We start from the raw sequence: 14,093 nt of genomic DNA, 5'->3' as shown, positions 1-14,093 counted from the left end.
GTCAAGAAGTGATTCCTAACACAATATCTTGAAATCACTAGTAAAACCTCAAAAGGTCTACTAGAAATGCACTAGAATAGTCAAAATTTGCAAACTGCACTAAACTAGCCTAAGAAACTTAAAAGAAATTGTCCTAACAAGTTTAGAATGGTAAAACCTAGCTAATTATGAACTCACACTACAAAAACAACCTAGATATCAAAATATGACAATCTATAACCTAAAACTAGTAACTAGAATAGGCTAAAAGTGGAAATAATGCATAGTGTATTAAAGAACTAACCAAAACAGTAAGAAAATTATCTACACAAGTTTTAAAACATAAAAGAAAGATAAAAATGAGGGCATAATTCGAAAATACAAAGAAAAACAAGATTCAGTTGGTGATGGTGATGATGTTGACCCGCCTCTCCATGATCGACCATGGATTAAGCCTTATGGTTGAGGGTAAGACTTTAATCCCTTTTTAATAATTTTGATGTTTTAAGTTTGCCTTAATTCATTGACTTTTATTTCTTTATATGAAGGTTTCTTCCATCCAGGGTTGCTTCTCAGGCAATCACACGATTAATTAAGCAACAATATTTGAGTCCATGGCCTACTTGGGGAGCAATACCTGCATAGGATAGACAGTCATTCTGGCAGCGGTTTAAGGTGAACAATCCATTAAACTAATTGTCATTCTTATTCTAGTATGTTCATTAATCAATGTTTGTTTTGTTTATTGTTACAGATGAAGGCGCAATGGAAACTTGAACATGAAACTCAAATACTAAGAAATTTCCACAATAAAGCATCTCGCCGGTTGTCAAAGATGTTTAGGGATGCCCGGAATGTAGGGGAGCGCCCTTATTGGCTGGGCGAGCACATATGGAACTCTTTACTCGTTCATTGGAATTCAGTAGAGTTTCGCATAAGTGTGCTACATCCTAGAGGAACAGAGCTTCTAAAAAGGGTGACACCCTGCATACCGGTGAGTAAACCACGGTTCATGAGCATGTCATTCGTATGGTAAACCTTCATTACTTTTCGGTCTTTTTCATATATAACTTATGTATTTTCTATTTCATGTACACTTCTAACTCCAAATTATGTTATAGGCACAATACCTGGGATGCGCGGTCCATGTTGATGAGGTCTTTGCACAGACTCATCTTCGGAAGGGAACTAATGAATTCGTTGATGAAAGGTCTTGGATAACTCATATAAGTAAATAACACTACTACTACGATTACTTTTTCCTTAATTTATTGTATCATTCCCTAACTTTGCTTTTAATGTTTGAACAACAAGAATTTTCTACGAGACTTTCACACGTTAGATCCGAACATGAGTCAGCTCCTACACCAGATGATGCGAGTAATGATGACAATGACATCTGTAGGACACAGTGTTTGTTCGATGTCTTTGGTGAGAAGAAAAAGGGACGAGTGTACAATGTAGGACTACAAACTATACAGTGCAAGAGGAGGTACTCTGAAGCACCAACCTTCTTCTTCCACCACCACTGCTGACGAGGTCGTTGTCCGCCTCACACAGGCACTAGAGCAACGTGACCAGGAATACATTAATTTGAGAGTCGAGTTTACAAACTTTAAGGCCCTGGTCATGAGAGTGTTGTCTGAAGCTTCACAGCTCCAGTCCACTATCCCTCCGACCTAGCTACGACTCTCCCCGTCACTCGCCGTCCTAGAGCAGCCCACATTAGTCCAGCCCACTTTAGTCCAGTCCAAATCAATCCAGCCTACAACAGTCCAACCCACACCAGGCCAGTAATCTACAGAGCAGCAGGATGATGAAGATCATTCTAAAGATGACTATGTAGATTATTAGTCTTCTTTTGTTATTGAACATAGTTGTTAGAACATTTGGATGTTATTAGAACGTTATGATTCAGCTACATTACATTTGCTCATGTCTTTCAAACATATACATTGTTGGTCTAGATTAACATATTGTTTTATGTTTTATGTTTACTTTACAAATACAAGTTCTTATATTTGAATAATACAAGTGATGTTATATTGTTTACTCCATCAATGATTAGATTATTCTGGGATGCATATTATGGAGATCTATCTGTGTTTTGAAAATGTTATGCAAGTCTGTAATTACTGACAAAAAGTTTACCAACATATATTTGGTCGTCGATAATCCATCGGTAATTGGACATTACTGACGACAAATTTTAATTGTTTCCGATGGATTATGACCGTTAATAATGTCTTTCTTTTTGGTAGTTTGTATGTTTAAAATTAATTTAATGTATGCAAACTGAAAATCAATTCACGTTTACTAATATACATAAAAAAACAAAAAAAAATGTTTTAGTTTAAACAATTTACTTTGTTTAATTATCAAAATTACATTGAAAAGAAATACTTAAATACATTTAATCTAAGAACACCTATTATGCATAACTTCATAATATGCTGATAATTTGTGTTTAATTAATAAGATATCCAATGTATTCGTAATTCTATTTGATTTTGTTACTATCATCGTCAAAAACAATACTTGTGATAAGTAATATAATTGCATAATTAGGATTTAAAATGTAAAGCAATGGATAAAATAAAAGAAACCAGTATAAATCAATTTACATGCTCACCTACCAACCCATGTGATTTAAGCACGTGGTCATTGTTCATAGATAAAAACCCCAACCCATATGATTTCACCAATCACTAACCACCCAAAATTATCCCATTAACTCTTTTAAACTTTTCCCCAACATCAGGAACCATCCATTCAAACCAATTACCTAATTTCGATTTCATCTTAAATTTGTTTAGCCCTATTTCTTCCACTTCAACCTTATTTAAACATGATAGTTACGCGTTTGCCTCTAACTCCCACCATTCTAATTAATTACCATGCCTAATTATTGCAAGAAAAAAAAAACTTAACCCAACAGTTTAATTAGTTAAACGAATAGCCCTAGAAGGGTATACCTAATTAACTAAATAATGCATGAGAAGAAAAGGAAATAATAGACGGAGGTGATGGAATGGTTAAAATTAGAGATGGTAATGTAATATTAATATGGTAATAATAAGAAGAGAGAAAAAGGTAAAAATATATAAAAATGATGAGACTATTATTATAAGGGTACCCTACAAAAGGGACGGTCACAAGGGCACGTGGTGGCTGATTCCCACTGGTTATTTATAATTAAACCAGTGGCGACTTTCCAGTAATGCCGTTGAGTTGAGGAGACCCAACCCCTTTCTCCTCCCAGCTGTTCATAGCTGTCCAATCTCTCTCTCATCCATGTGACCCCACTGCACAACACACATAGATGCAGATACCCCAGAGATTTATTGGGATTTTAAAACCTCCATAATCATTTTTTCTTATTCTTTTTCTTTAAAAAATCATTATTTCTTCTTCTTCTCCTCCTTCTTCCTTTCTTCCCTTTAACATTCCCTCACCTTCTATTAGACCCTTTGCCTCAAACCTTCTTCCCTTTAACATTCTTTCATTTGCAACTATATATAATTATATGTGCATATAGATAGACATAATATATACCAACATTGTGTTTTGTTTTGGTTTGAGATATTTATATACATAGTCTTCTTCTGTTTCTTTCTCTCTAATTCTTCTTCTTCGTCATCTTCTTGAGAGATTGTGTTGATTGGTGTCACTCAAAATGGCTCAATTGCCACCAAAAGTTCCAAACATGACACCCAATTGGCCAGACTTTTCTTCTCCTCACCAAAAGATGCCTTCCCTCAAAACCATGGCACCAAACGTCTCAAACCAAAACCCTTCATGGGTGGATGAGTTTCTTGACTTCTCAGCCGCCAGACGCGGTGCTCACCGCCGCTCGGTGAGTGACTCCGTCGCCTTCCTGGAGGCACCAATGCTGGATCATCACTGCAAAAGCCGCGGGAGTGATGGTGGTGGTGACAATGAGAGCGAGTTCGAGAGGTTTGATGACGAACAATTCATGTCCATGTTCAGTGATGAGGCTTCAGGGAATAATAATAGTAATAATAATGACAATGATAATAATAATAATAATATCAACTACTACCATAGTAATAATAACACCATGATGGCACTCACGGTTTCCTGCTCCAACCCTTCTACACCCTCTGATCACAACAGCATCAACGATGAGAAGGAGATGATGAACAAGGAAAAGGAGGAGGAGCAAGAGAAGAAGCAAGTGAAGAATGAGTCAGATGAGGATGAAAGCCAATGCAAGCAAGAAATCACACAAAACCCCGATGATTGTAATAATAGTAACGCAAATGCAGCAACTTGTTCCAGTGAGAAAATCACAGACCCCAAGAGGGTCAAAAGGTATACTTAGTTAAACATTCATGTTCAACTCATGCTTTTAGTTCCTCGTAAACTTGCATTGCATTGACCCGTATGATATTCAGTTCGGATAATAACGTTTCTCAAAACAAATGGATAATGTTTTAGTTACAACATTGAAACAAACAAGTAATGTACTATGTAAATATATATGTATTTCATGTTTGTTTTTTCTCTCGATAATATGAATACCTGTGACTATTTAATGTTTATGGATTACTCTTGTGGAAAACATGCTCTTCATGATATTCATCATCTGATTCCTGTTTTGCATTATCTCAGAATCTTGGCAAATAGACAATCGGCACAGAGATCAAGAGTGAGGAAGCTGCAATACATTTCTGAGCTTGAACGAAGTGTGACTTCATTACAGGTGCATTTAGTTGACTGTAACAAAGTTATATACAAGGCTTATGATATAATTAGATAGAATTAACAATTAGCAATTTACATGGTTTTGTTTGGTTTAACTGTTGATTCTCATGATAAATGAAGGCTGAAGTTTCTGTATTGTCTCCGCGAGTTGCATTTTTGGATCATCAACGTTTGCTTCTAAATGTTGACAACAGTGCTTTGAAGCAAAGAATCGCCGCGCTGGCCCAAGACAAGATCTTCAAAGATGGTACTTGCTTTACATGTTATCTTCTATTATTAAACTATATCATCATCTGCAGAAATCTTCTTTAGGAAACCAATTGTTGAATTAATTACTTATCATTTTGTTAATGTTGAAACGGCTGAGAGAGCCGAATGTTAATAACCTTCTGATTAAGGCTAACTTAGTAAATCGTACATTATTATCAATTAGATTTCATAAGCAAAAAAACTATATATATAGTAAATGGTAAGGGGTTGGTTTTTCATATCTAACTTGAAGGGAAAGTAATTATACTGTTTTTTTTTCTAAAGTTAATATGTCTATTTCTGAAATCCTTTTATGTCAACTACTGTCAGTATCATGGACAGCACCTGTGTATGATAAAGAGTTAGTTTCAAGCTTTTAGAGTTAAGTTCACGAGAAAAAAATATATATGATAAATAAAACACTTTTTTTGTATCTAACCTGTACTTTTCGAATTCAATAACAATAAGCATGCTACTCCTCGAAGTTGGTCTAGTATTCAGGATCATAAAAATTAAATACATTGTACTGTTTGCCTCTTTTTAGTGCAAGTTATTAAGAAAACTGTGTGTATAATTTTGTTCCTTCGAAAGGCAAAAGAAATAAGCCAATTATTAAGTTGCAGAGTAATGTTGATTTTAGTGAAAAAAAGGGTTGCATGCAAAGCATATCTAGATCAGTGTGCTAATCATGCATGTTGATTTTAGTCATTAAGCACGCAGTTATATATAAATAATGCAATCACGTACACACATATATATAAATATATAAATGCAGCACATCAAGAAGCACTGAAGAGGGAGATAGAGAGACTGAGGCAAGTGTATCACCAACAAAACATAAAGAAGATGGACAATGCTGCAGGATCAACATCCCAATCACCATTACCATCTCCAAAACCACGATGTGACACACTCACTGAAAAGGAACAACTTATCAATGTCTGAAGTTTGAACCCTCCCTTGAACACTGACTCAACCTGTGTAGACTTTGATCAAACATGTCAAACATGTAAGCTAGCTTAGATGATCTGTGATTCCTTTCAATTTTAGAAAAGAAATTGCAGAGTTATGGAAATGGAAGAAAAGAAAAGAAAAGAAAAATTGAAATACGAGTTTATAAGAGTATTGTTGTTGAATCAGAATATTAAACTTGTTCTGAAGAAAAGATTTGATGAAATATGAATGCAGATTATGGATTCTGATAGAAGAATAAGACTAAAAGTAGTTATAAAAGTTGGTAAGAAGAAAAAGGGTGATGAATGGCATGACGTAGTGAAGGGTAGGAAGAGGGTGAGAGATTTTATTAGGCAATTGATGAAGGAAATGTTCATAATGGGGACATTGCAATTGGTGGTGGTAGGCTTTTGCTATCAAACTGAGGCAGTCACGTGATGTGTTTGCTTTAAAGAAAGGGACCACTCAAGTTGCATGATTGGAATGCTGGGAAACACATGTGCACCAGTATTAGAAAGTGAGTTTATGCCTAACTCAACCCCACAAAACCGGCTTGTAAGGTGAGGTTTGCACCTCAATTATATATTATCATTTGGCCTTATCTCTAGTCGATGTGGGACTTCCAACACACCCCCTTCACGCCGAGGTATAGACATCTCGTGCGTGATAGTAGAAATTGGGTGGTCCGATAGCGGCCCGATTGCGGGTGGAAGAGAAGAATAGAATGCCCACTTAGAACTCGCTAGGATAGGCTCTAACCATGGCTCTGATACCATATTAGAAAGTGAGTTTATGCCTAACTCATCCCCACAAAACCGGCTTGTAAGGTGAGGTTTGCACCTCACTTATATATTATCATTTGGCCTTATCTCTAGTCGATGTGGGACTTCCAACACACCCCCTTCACGCCGAGGTATAGACATCTCGTGCGTGATAGTAGAAATTGGGTGGTCCGATAACGGCCCGATTGCGGGTGGAATAGAAGAATAGAATGTCCACTTAGAACTCGCTAGGATAGGCTCTAACTATGGCTCTGATACCATATTAGAAAGTGAGTTTATGCCTAACTCATCCCCACAAAACCGGCTTGTAGGGTGAGGTTTGCACCTCACTTATATATTATAATTTGGCCTTAACTCTAGTCGATGTGGGACTTCCAACACACCCCCTTCACGCCGAGGTATAGACATCTCGTGCGTGATAGTAGAAATTGGGTGGTCCGATAGCGGCCCGATTGCGGGTGGAAGAGAAGAATAGAATGCCCACTTAGAACTCGCTAGGATAGGCTCTAACCATGGCTCTGATACCATATTAGAAAGTGAGTTTATGCCTAACTCATCCCCACAAAACCGGCTTGTAAGGTGAGGTTTGCACCTCACTTATATATTATCATTTGGCCTTATCTCTAGTCGATGTGGGACTTCCAACACACCCCCTTCACGCCGAGGTATAGACATCTCGTGCGTGATAGTAGAAATTGGGTGGTCCGATAACGGCCCGATTGCGGGTGGAATAGAAGAATAGAATGTCCACTTAGAACTCGCTAGGATAGGCTCTAACTATGGCTCTGATACCATATTAGAAAGGCATAAACTCACTTTCTAATAACCAGTGACATCAAAGAAAGGGTGGAAGAAAAAAACAGTTGTGTCTGCTTTAACTACATGGGAGAGGGAGGTATCTGTCGGAGATTCTTTCAGTTTTTTTTTTCTTTTTTTTTTTATAATGATGTGTTATCTTGTCTTGAATCTGGATTCTTTTCGATTTTTGTTTATATTTTGTTGGGGGGCTTCAGTTCAAGTTGGAAAACAAAGACTAGTGGACGTGTGTGTTGGGATGGATGAAAGGAAGGTATGTTATTGTCAGTGAAAGTGTTGGCTCCTCTGGGTTTTGTTGTACTTTGTGTTACTGCTTTGAAGGGTTGTGATTATCTTTATTTGACGTGTTAATTTGAAGGGGGAAGAAAAAATCAAAGTGTAAATATTTAGTTAACTTGATTAAATTCTTGTAGTATATGGTGTTGTTTTTTTAACTGTTGCAAGAACTTTATTTGTTATGGATTTGATCATATATATACTCTCATAAACGAGTGGAAACTAGCTGTTTAAATTTCATTTGAGGATCAAAAACTGAACAGCAGAGAAAACATATCTCAAAGAAAGGTGGTGTGGAGGGAGGAAGACATAGGGACAAAATAACAAGAAAGAGAAAATAATTAATGTGATGAAAAATGTTAAAAAAATATTAAAAAATGAGATAAAGTGTGTGAAAAAAAGAGGAATTAATGTATGATGATATCGTCTAATTATATATGGTGAAGGATAAGTGTTAAACAAATTTATTAAATTTGAATTTAAAAAAAATGTAGAGTCACAGTTATTCCTTGGGATTAATTAAGGAAATATTGTATACAATATATAGTGAACCCGGAGTTATGATTTTAAGCCAAACGAGAGGTAGAATTTTAATGAAATAACAAATGGAAACTAATAATACCGATTCTTATATAAGTTGAGTCTGCAGTTGAACTTTCTCAAACAAGATTTCCCCTTTTACAATCATGCTATGGAGTTTCAAATTTTTTGGTTTACTAAGATCAAACAAATGATTAATTTAATACGAATTCGAAAATGCTTCATTTCTATAGAAAACACATGACACAAAAAATAGGTATTTATGTTAGGAAAACGATATAGAGGTTTTTGACAATATTTTGACACGATCATGTGTCAGTTACTTATTGGTCCATTTTTTAATTTTTTTATGCAGACGTGGAAACTAAAATTTACAGAAGTTTAATGGCGTACTGTTTTTAAAGTTTCGAGTTTTCATTTTTCTTTCGCAAACCTTCCTTGAGACTCGGCTATTCAACCTTTCTTCCTTTTATTTTGCTTGTGTATTGATATGTTTTGTGGTTCATGGTCATTGAAAGGTGAACTTTTGGACTTTCAGCCCCTAAAATTTAGGTTAAGATCGAACTATTTTGGCTTACCAGTTCTTCATTCTAAGTCACGACCTCATTTTTTATTGGCTGGTTTCTCTTGGTTGTTGGGCACCTTTTTCGACTAAGCATTGTTCCAAGTGTTCTTTGTTTTTCTATGTTTTGTCTTTCCGTCATTCTTGCAAAACTAAGTTGGTTGGTGATGTGAATCAAAAGGTTAACTATGGAATAAAAAGCTTTTATTGAAAACACACCTTTGGTTGGTTGATAAGGTTGAACGATTTCGTGAAGATTGATAGGAATGTCTTATCTGAGTTATGTGATAAATGGGTTGAAAGGAGGGGTGAGTTTTCTTTCGGGAAACAATTGTTGAATTTAATGTATTAGATGTATGTTTAAGATCAAGCCTGAGTGTGAGGGAAGAACAAATTAATTTAAATTAGATTGATGTAGACAGTGAATATAGAAAATACTTTAGTGATGGAAAAGTTGATGTTATTGTTATTTATGATTTTCTGTTGCAAGAACATCCAAATGTTCCTATAAGAACATTTTTGTAGTATTTATATTTTATCAGGGATATTTGAGTTTTTGTTACCAAATTGTAATAAAATAGTTTTTCTGATACTTTTTAACATTCTTGACGATTTCGAGTATGTTGGTAAATATAATTGGGATAGTTTAGTTTGTGAGCATTTGGTAGGGAGCTTGTGTAGTGCTTTAATAGCACTAAAGAATAAAAAACCATAACTTACTTCCATGTTGTTGGATGCGTTTATTTGTTGCAGGTAAATGATGTCTATGTACTTATCATTGAAATTAAATTTGTTTATATTGTATGATGATGTATAACTAGTTGTATGGTTTTGTTAATGTTTCAATTATGATTTTTTTTTATCATTCTGTCCAACCCAAAGTACAATTTCTGAGTATCAAAATTTTCGTGATTGTTGCATTGGATTATTGTCAAAGTAGGTGACAATGTTATCAGAAGTGTTTTGCAAAAGGCTGCGATGAGTATTTGTTTCTTTTTTGTTGCGTGTATTTCATAATATTTTATTTCCTTAATAAATTATTACCTTATTTTTTAAGTTGTTGTTGATGTTGGGGTGTTGAAAGAAGAGTTGTATCATCCTCTTGTCAAAGCAACATTTGAAAAATATGGTGTGAGATTTAAGAAACAAAATAGTATAGATAAGTAACACTTTATCTATGTTGTACAAGAACAAGAAAAGGTTGTTCGTGAACTCGAAGTTTTTGTTTCTAGGTTAGAAAATTTGGTTGAAGAAAGGACTAAAGAGCAACCTATGGAAAATATGGACGAAGATGGTGGTGCAAGTGTCGATGAGAATGAATTTCCTATAGTAGATAACATTTTTGGTTGTGGAGCTACATTGGTTGAACATCAGCACGACATCATGGAGGTTTAAGATAAGGTTCATACATACCAAAGCAATATGTGTATGCGAATGAAGGTTGGACCACAAGGACGGTTCAAGAGTCGTGCTATTAGAACCCCATTTACTGATTATGAGAGTAAAAGAGACTGAAATAGTTAGATGGTGTTGACATTGTTGTACACTTTAGTAAAAGAACATTAATTTGTTAAATTGATGTTTTACACATTGTTGTATTGTTTAGTACAATTACCTGTAAATGTAATTGATGTTGTACAATTTTGCAGTACATTAATTTTAATTTGTTATGTTAAGTTCTACTATGAGGAATTATATATGAGGTTTAATTGAAAATTGGTTTGAAGTCGTTCAAAATTTATTCATATCCTTAGATTCATGTTAATGTATGTGTGGAAAAAGTCCAAAAGAGATATCTAGTTTTTTGTACATTTCTAACCACTAATATATGATGTGTGGTTTAATAGTTATTATGTAAATAAAATTAAGTTATTAAAGAGCTTTCTATTTATATAACGCAAATGGTATTTGTGGAAACAATATGTTGGTCTTTGATTATTTTTCATGAATAACAACCGTGAAACTAACATCATCATGACTATGTTAAATATAATAACAAACAAGAAGAAAAATCATTGTTACCTACAGTCAAATCCGCATGTAAGCTCAAAAATTCATATGTAAAGTAGTGTTACATACGAGTTATATATGGATAAAAATATGTACATAAAATAGTCATAGATAATGTTATATATGAATATTTTCATATGTAATTAGAGATAAATTTATTTGTATGTAATCGCCTAACAAAATGACACAAAAAAATTGCTTGTATTAGTGTAATTTATTGACAAACCTAGACATATATATAAGAAAGGATCCATCACATGCACATTGAACACTTAAACCTCAAACAAATATTTCACATTTAATACATAAACATGATTGTCAATTATATAGAAGAACATTGTAATAAAGTCACAAAGATACGTTCTAAAATGCCTAATGCTAATAATCACGATAACCATTTTGTTCATTTTGTGGTTGATATTTTGGTTGAACGTCATTGCCTGGCTGATTTTGTTGTTCATTATTTTACAGTTGAAAAAATTGTTATGCAGCTAGAGCTACCAGAGGCGGAAGGTCATGATGACGCCAATAAAACTTTGAAATTGATAATTCATTTGTCAAATCTATTGATCATAGCTTGGTAATTGCATTTGAAGTTGAATAAAGTCCTCTGCATTTGGTTGCTGACTAGAAGATGTTCATGTTTGTCGTATGTAATTGTTGATGCAGTCATCTTGAGAACCCACATTTCCAATCTCATATATGCGTCCTTTGTACCTTCTACCCACACCCTCTAACCAACATTTGTTCCTCAACCTTTCCTCCTTTACAGGGTTTAAAGGACTGCATTTTGAGACACCAACAAATGTGTCAACACCCAATTTCGTACAGGCAAGACAATAAAGATAAACAAAATAAAAATAAACCAAATAAAAGAATAATAATTAATGGTGGGTAAAGAGAAAAAAGGAAGGAAAAATAAAATAATTTTCCTTAAAAGAATGTAAATAATTTTCAAACTTTTTGAAATATTTTTGAAATATTGGTTTCTAGATAAAGAAATGTTTAATATGGTAATAATTTGAATAAATATTATGTTAATAATTATAATCAATAATTAAAAATAATATATTGATATTATACTATAATTTGTTGTATTAGTTTCTTTTTAAAAAGAGAAGAAATATGATTTTAAAAATTGACAAAGTTTCTCACTAATTATAATAATGTCTTGAATTTTATTTGATTTGTTTTTTCTTTCAACCAAGACCATTTCTTGTCCTATTTTGTTCATTGTCAATTAATTCACAATTAAGGTAAGATTACCATAATATTATAATATGTGTATATAAATACCCTGTCAAAGAAAAAGGGGAGGGAAAAATAGAGAGAGACACTAGAAATAATACTGATAGAAAGAGAGGAAGAGAGTATAGAGGAAAATAAGTTCTCACGCGGGAGGGGCTATGTCAACAGAAACTATCAAGGAAGAACTAGGAGAATACCAAAAGCTGAAAAAGTATGTCACCTCTACACCCTGCTTTTTCTCTTTTGATTGTACTTTGAATTTTTTTCTAAAGGTATTATTTTTTTTACTACACACAAATAAAGATTTTTTAAAAATCATAAAAATAATATCTTTCTTCATGTCTTTTGGTATTGGTTACATCTCTCGCATCACGTGATATTTATTTTAAATTTTATAAAAAAATAATAAATAAAAAATTTCCAAAAAAATACAAGTACGTGTCAGCCTATGGCCAGTTTCTTTCCTTATTTTCCCACCATTCTTAAAATAAATAAAAAAATACAAAATCTTAAACAAAAAACAAAAAAATAGAATATTTTTAAACCAACTTTTTTTATACCAAAACTCTGTGATCCCTGATTTTCCATCATGAATGGAGATACATAGGAGCGAGATCAATTCTTGTCGGGTTCACTTTTCAAAAATCTAAAACAACCCATAATAACTTTCAAACAAATTTACAAACATTTTTCTAGATAAAGAATTATGCGATCCCTGATTTTTCATCATAAATGGATATACGTAGGAGCAAGTTCAATCCTTATCGGACTCATAAAACAAAAAATATTTTTTGTTTCTTAATAGTTTCTTTATATTATTATATGTAGGGAAAATTAAATATTTTGGAAAACCACGTCAACTTTATACATTTAATTTAAGATACTGTTTTTGGGCAGGCGTAATACAGTGATAATACCTTCCTTACGGGTAACCGATTCCCGAACCTAAAATCTAGTTTTCGTATACCACGCTTTTATTTTACGGTTTTCCATAGTTTTTCACGAATAAATTATGGTGGCGACTTCCAAAATTTTTTTTCTTAAACCTGTTTATTTTTAGTTCGTCGTCCCGTCGCGATCTCGGTTGCGACAAAATGCAATCTCAAATATTGCTTGAGAAAATCTTATTTGAAAATCTTCCAGTTAAATGAATAAATGTTTGTGTTAAATATATACCTAAGAGTTAGTAGCAACTAACATGTGTCCGCCTAGACCTTTCATCCAAAAATTATCCTATTGAGTGACAAATATGTGTCTGCTGAAAGATTTTGTCAACATGCACTGAGCGACCAAGCTCTTGTGATTGCAAACAAAATATGACTTGTTAACAAATATTGTAAAGTTTATAACTAGAAATTAAAGAAAATGTACTTGTCATACCAAACAAATAGCGTGATCATGCACACTAATAGATTCCCATGCAAACTGCTATCCCTTTCAGATGTCTGATTCTTCTTGGTCGTATCATACTTTTGCCTATAAATGTGTTTTGATTCTCAAAACAAAATTTATTATAAATCTTTGTTAAATGAGCTTTAATGTTGAAAATTTAGTGTAAATTTCTGGAGGTACTGAGATGGGTTTAAAAATAGATCCCAAATTGATCAACTTGATGAAGGACTTTGTACCTATGGAAATGGTGGTGAAAGGTAAGTTTATAAAGTTAAGTTTTTCTACTTGGCTTAGGAAGAGAAGCCTTCCCAGAAAGGAGGAGCATGTTTGAATCTCCTAAAAACTCTGAGTTTCAAAGAGAAGGATATTTGCATGTCTGATAGTAATGGATTTCAAGCCAAGTCTATAATGGAATGTGTGTGTGTGTGGAGTATCCTATTATTGGTATTGAAATCAAAGCAAAAATATTATTTCAGAAATGATAATTTGATACTTGACAATGTTTATTTTGGAGGGTAAGATTAAGCAAATTATTATGCATCACTGCTTGAAGGGCT

At 33.6% G+C, this 14,093-nt stretch overlaps 1 protein-coding gene across 3 annotated transcripts; it reads left to right on the top strand.

Moving 5' to 3' along the window:
* The first annotated feature begins 3,190 nt into the window (after positions 1 to 3,190).
* Positions 3,191 to 10,418, top strand: LOC108339001 (basic leucine zipper 61). Of its 3 annotated transcripts, XR_001833091.2 has the most exons (5): positions 3,195 to 4,314; positions 4,615 to 4,705; positions 4,828 to 4,954; positions 5,732 to 5,965; positions 6,145 to 10,088. XR_001833091.2 is itself a non-coding variant. In XM_017576118.2 (4 exons), the coding sequence occupies exons 1-4, from the start codon at positions 3,656 to 3,658 to the stop codon at positions 10,121 to 10,123; spliced, it is 882 nt and encodes a 293-aa protein (XP_017431607.1). In that variant the 5' UTR covers positions 3,191 to 3,655; the 3' UTR covers positions 10,124 to 10,418. The 3 variants fall into 3 exon arrangements, 2 of the variants coding, with proteins under 2 accessions (XP_017431607.1, XP_017431606.1); XM_017576118.2 differs by lacking the exons at positions 5,732 to 5,965; positions 6,145 to 10,088 and adding an exon at positions 10,119 to 10,418 and having other exon boundaries at positions 3,191 to 4,314; XM_017576117.2 differs by having other exon boundaries at positions 5,732 to 10,085.
* The last annotated feature ends 3,675 nt before the right edge of the window (positions 10,419 to 14,093 follow it).

Source organism: Vigna angularis, chromosome 5 (genome assembly GCF_016808095.1).
Source record: "Vigna angularis cultivar LongXiaoDou No.4 chromosome 5, ASM1680809v1, whole genome shotgun sequence".
In the NCBI taxonomy this organism is placed as follows: domain Eukaryota; kingdom Viridiplantae; phylum Streptophyta; class Magnoliopsida; order Fabales; family Fabaceae; genus Vigna; species Vigna angularis.
The sequence above is the reverse complement of the archived record's forward strand: the minus strand, read 5'-3'. Positions and strand labels throughout refer to the sequence as shown.

Bases quoted from the DNA above. Each gene is read 5' to 3' on its own strand.
- LOC108339001 (XM_017576117.2), top strand. From the start codon at position 3,656: ATGGCTCAATTGCCACCAAAAGTTCCAAACATGACACCCAATTGGCCA. The intron at 4,315-4,614 runs GTATACTTAGTT...GCATTATCTCAG, and splicing joins GACCCCAAGAGGGTCAAAAG to AATCTTGGCAAATAGACAAT. The intron at 4,955-5,731 runs GTACTTGCTTTA...ATATAAATGCAG, and splicing joins AGACAAGATCTTCAAAGATG to CACATCAAGAAGCACTGAAG.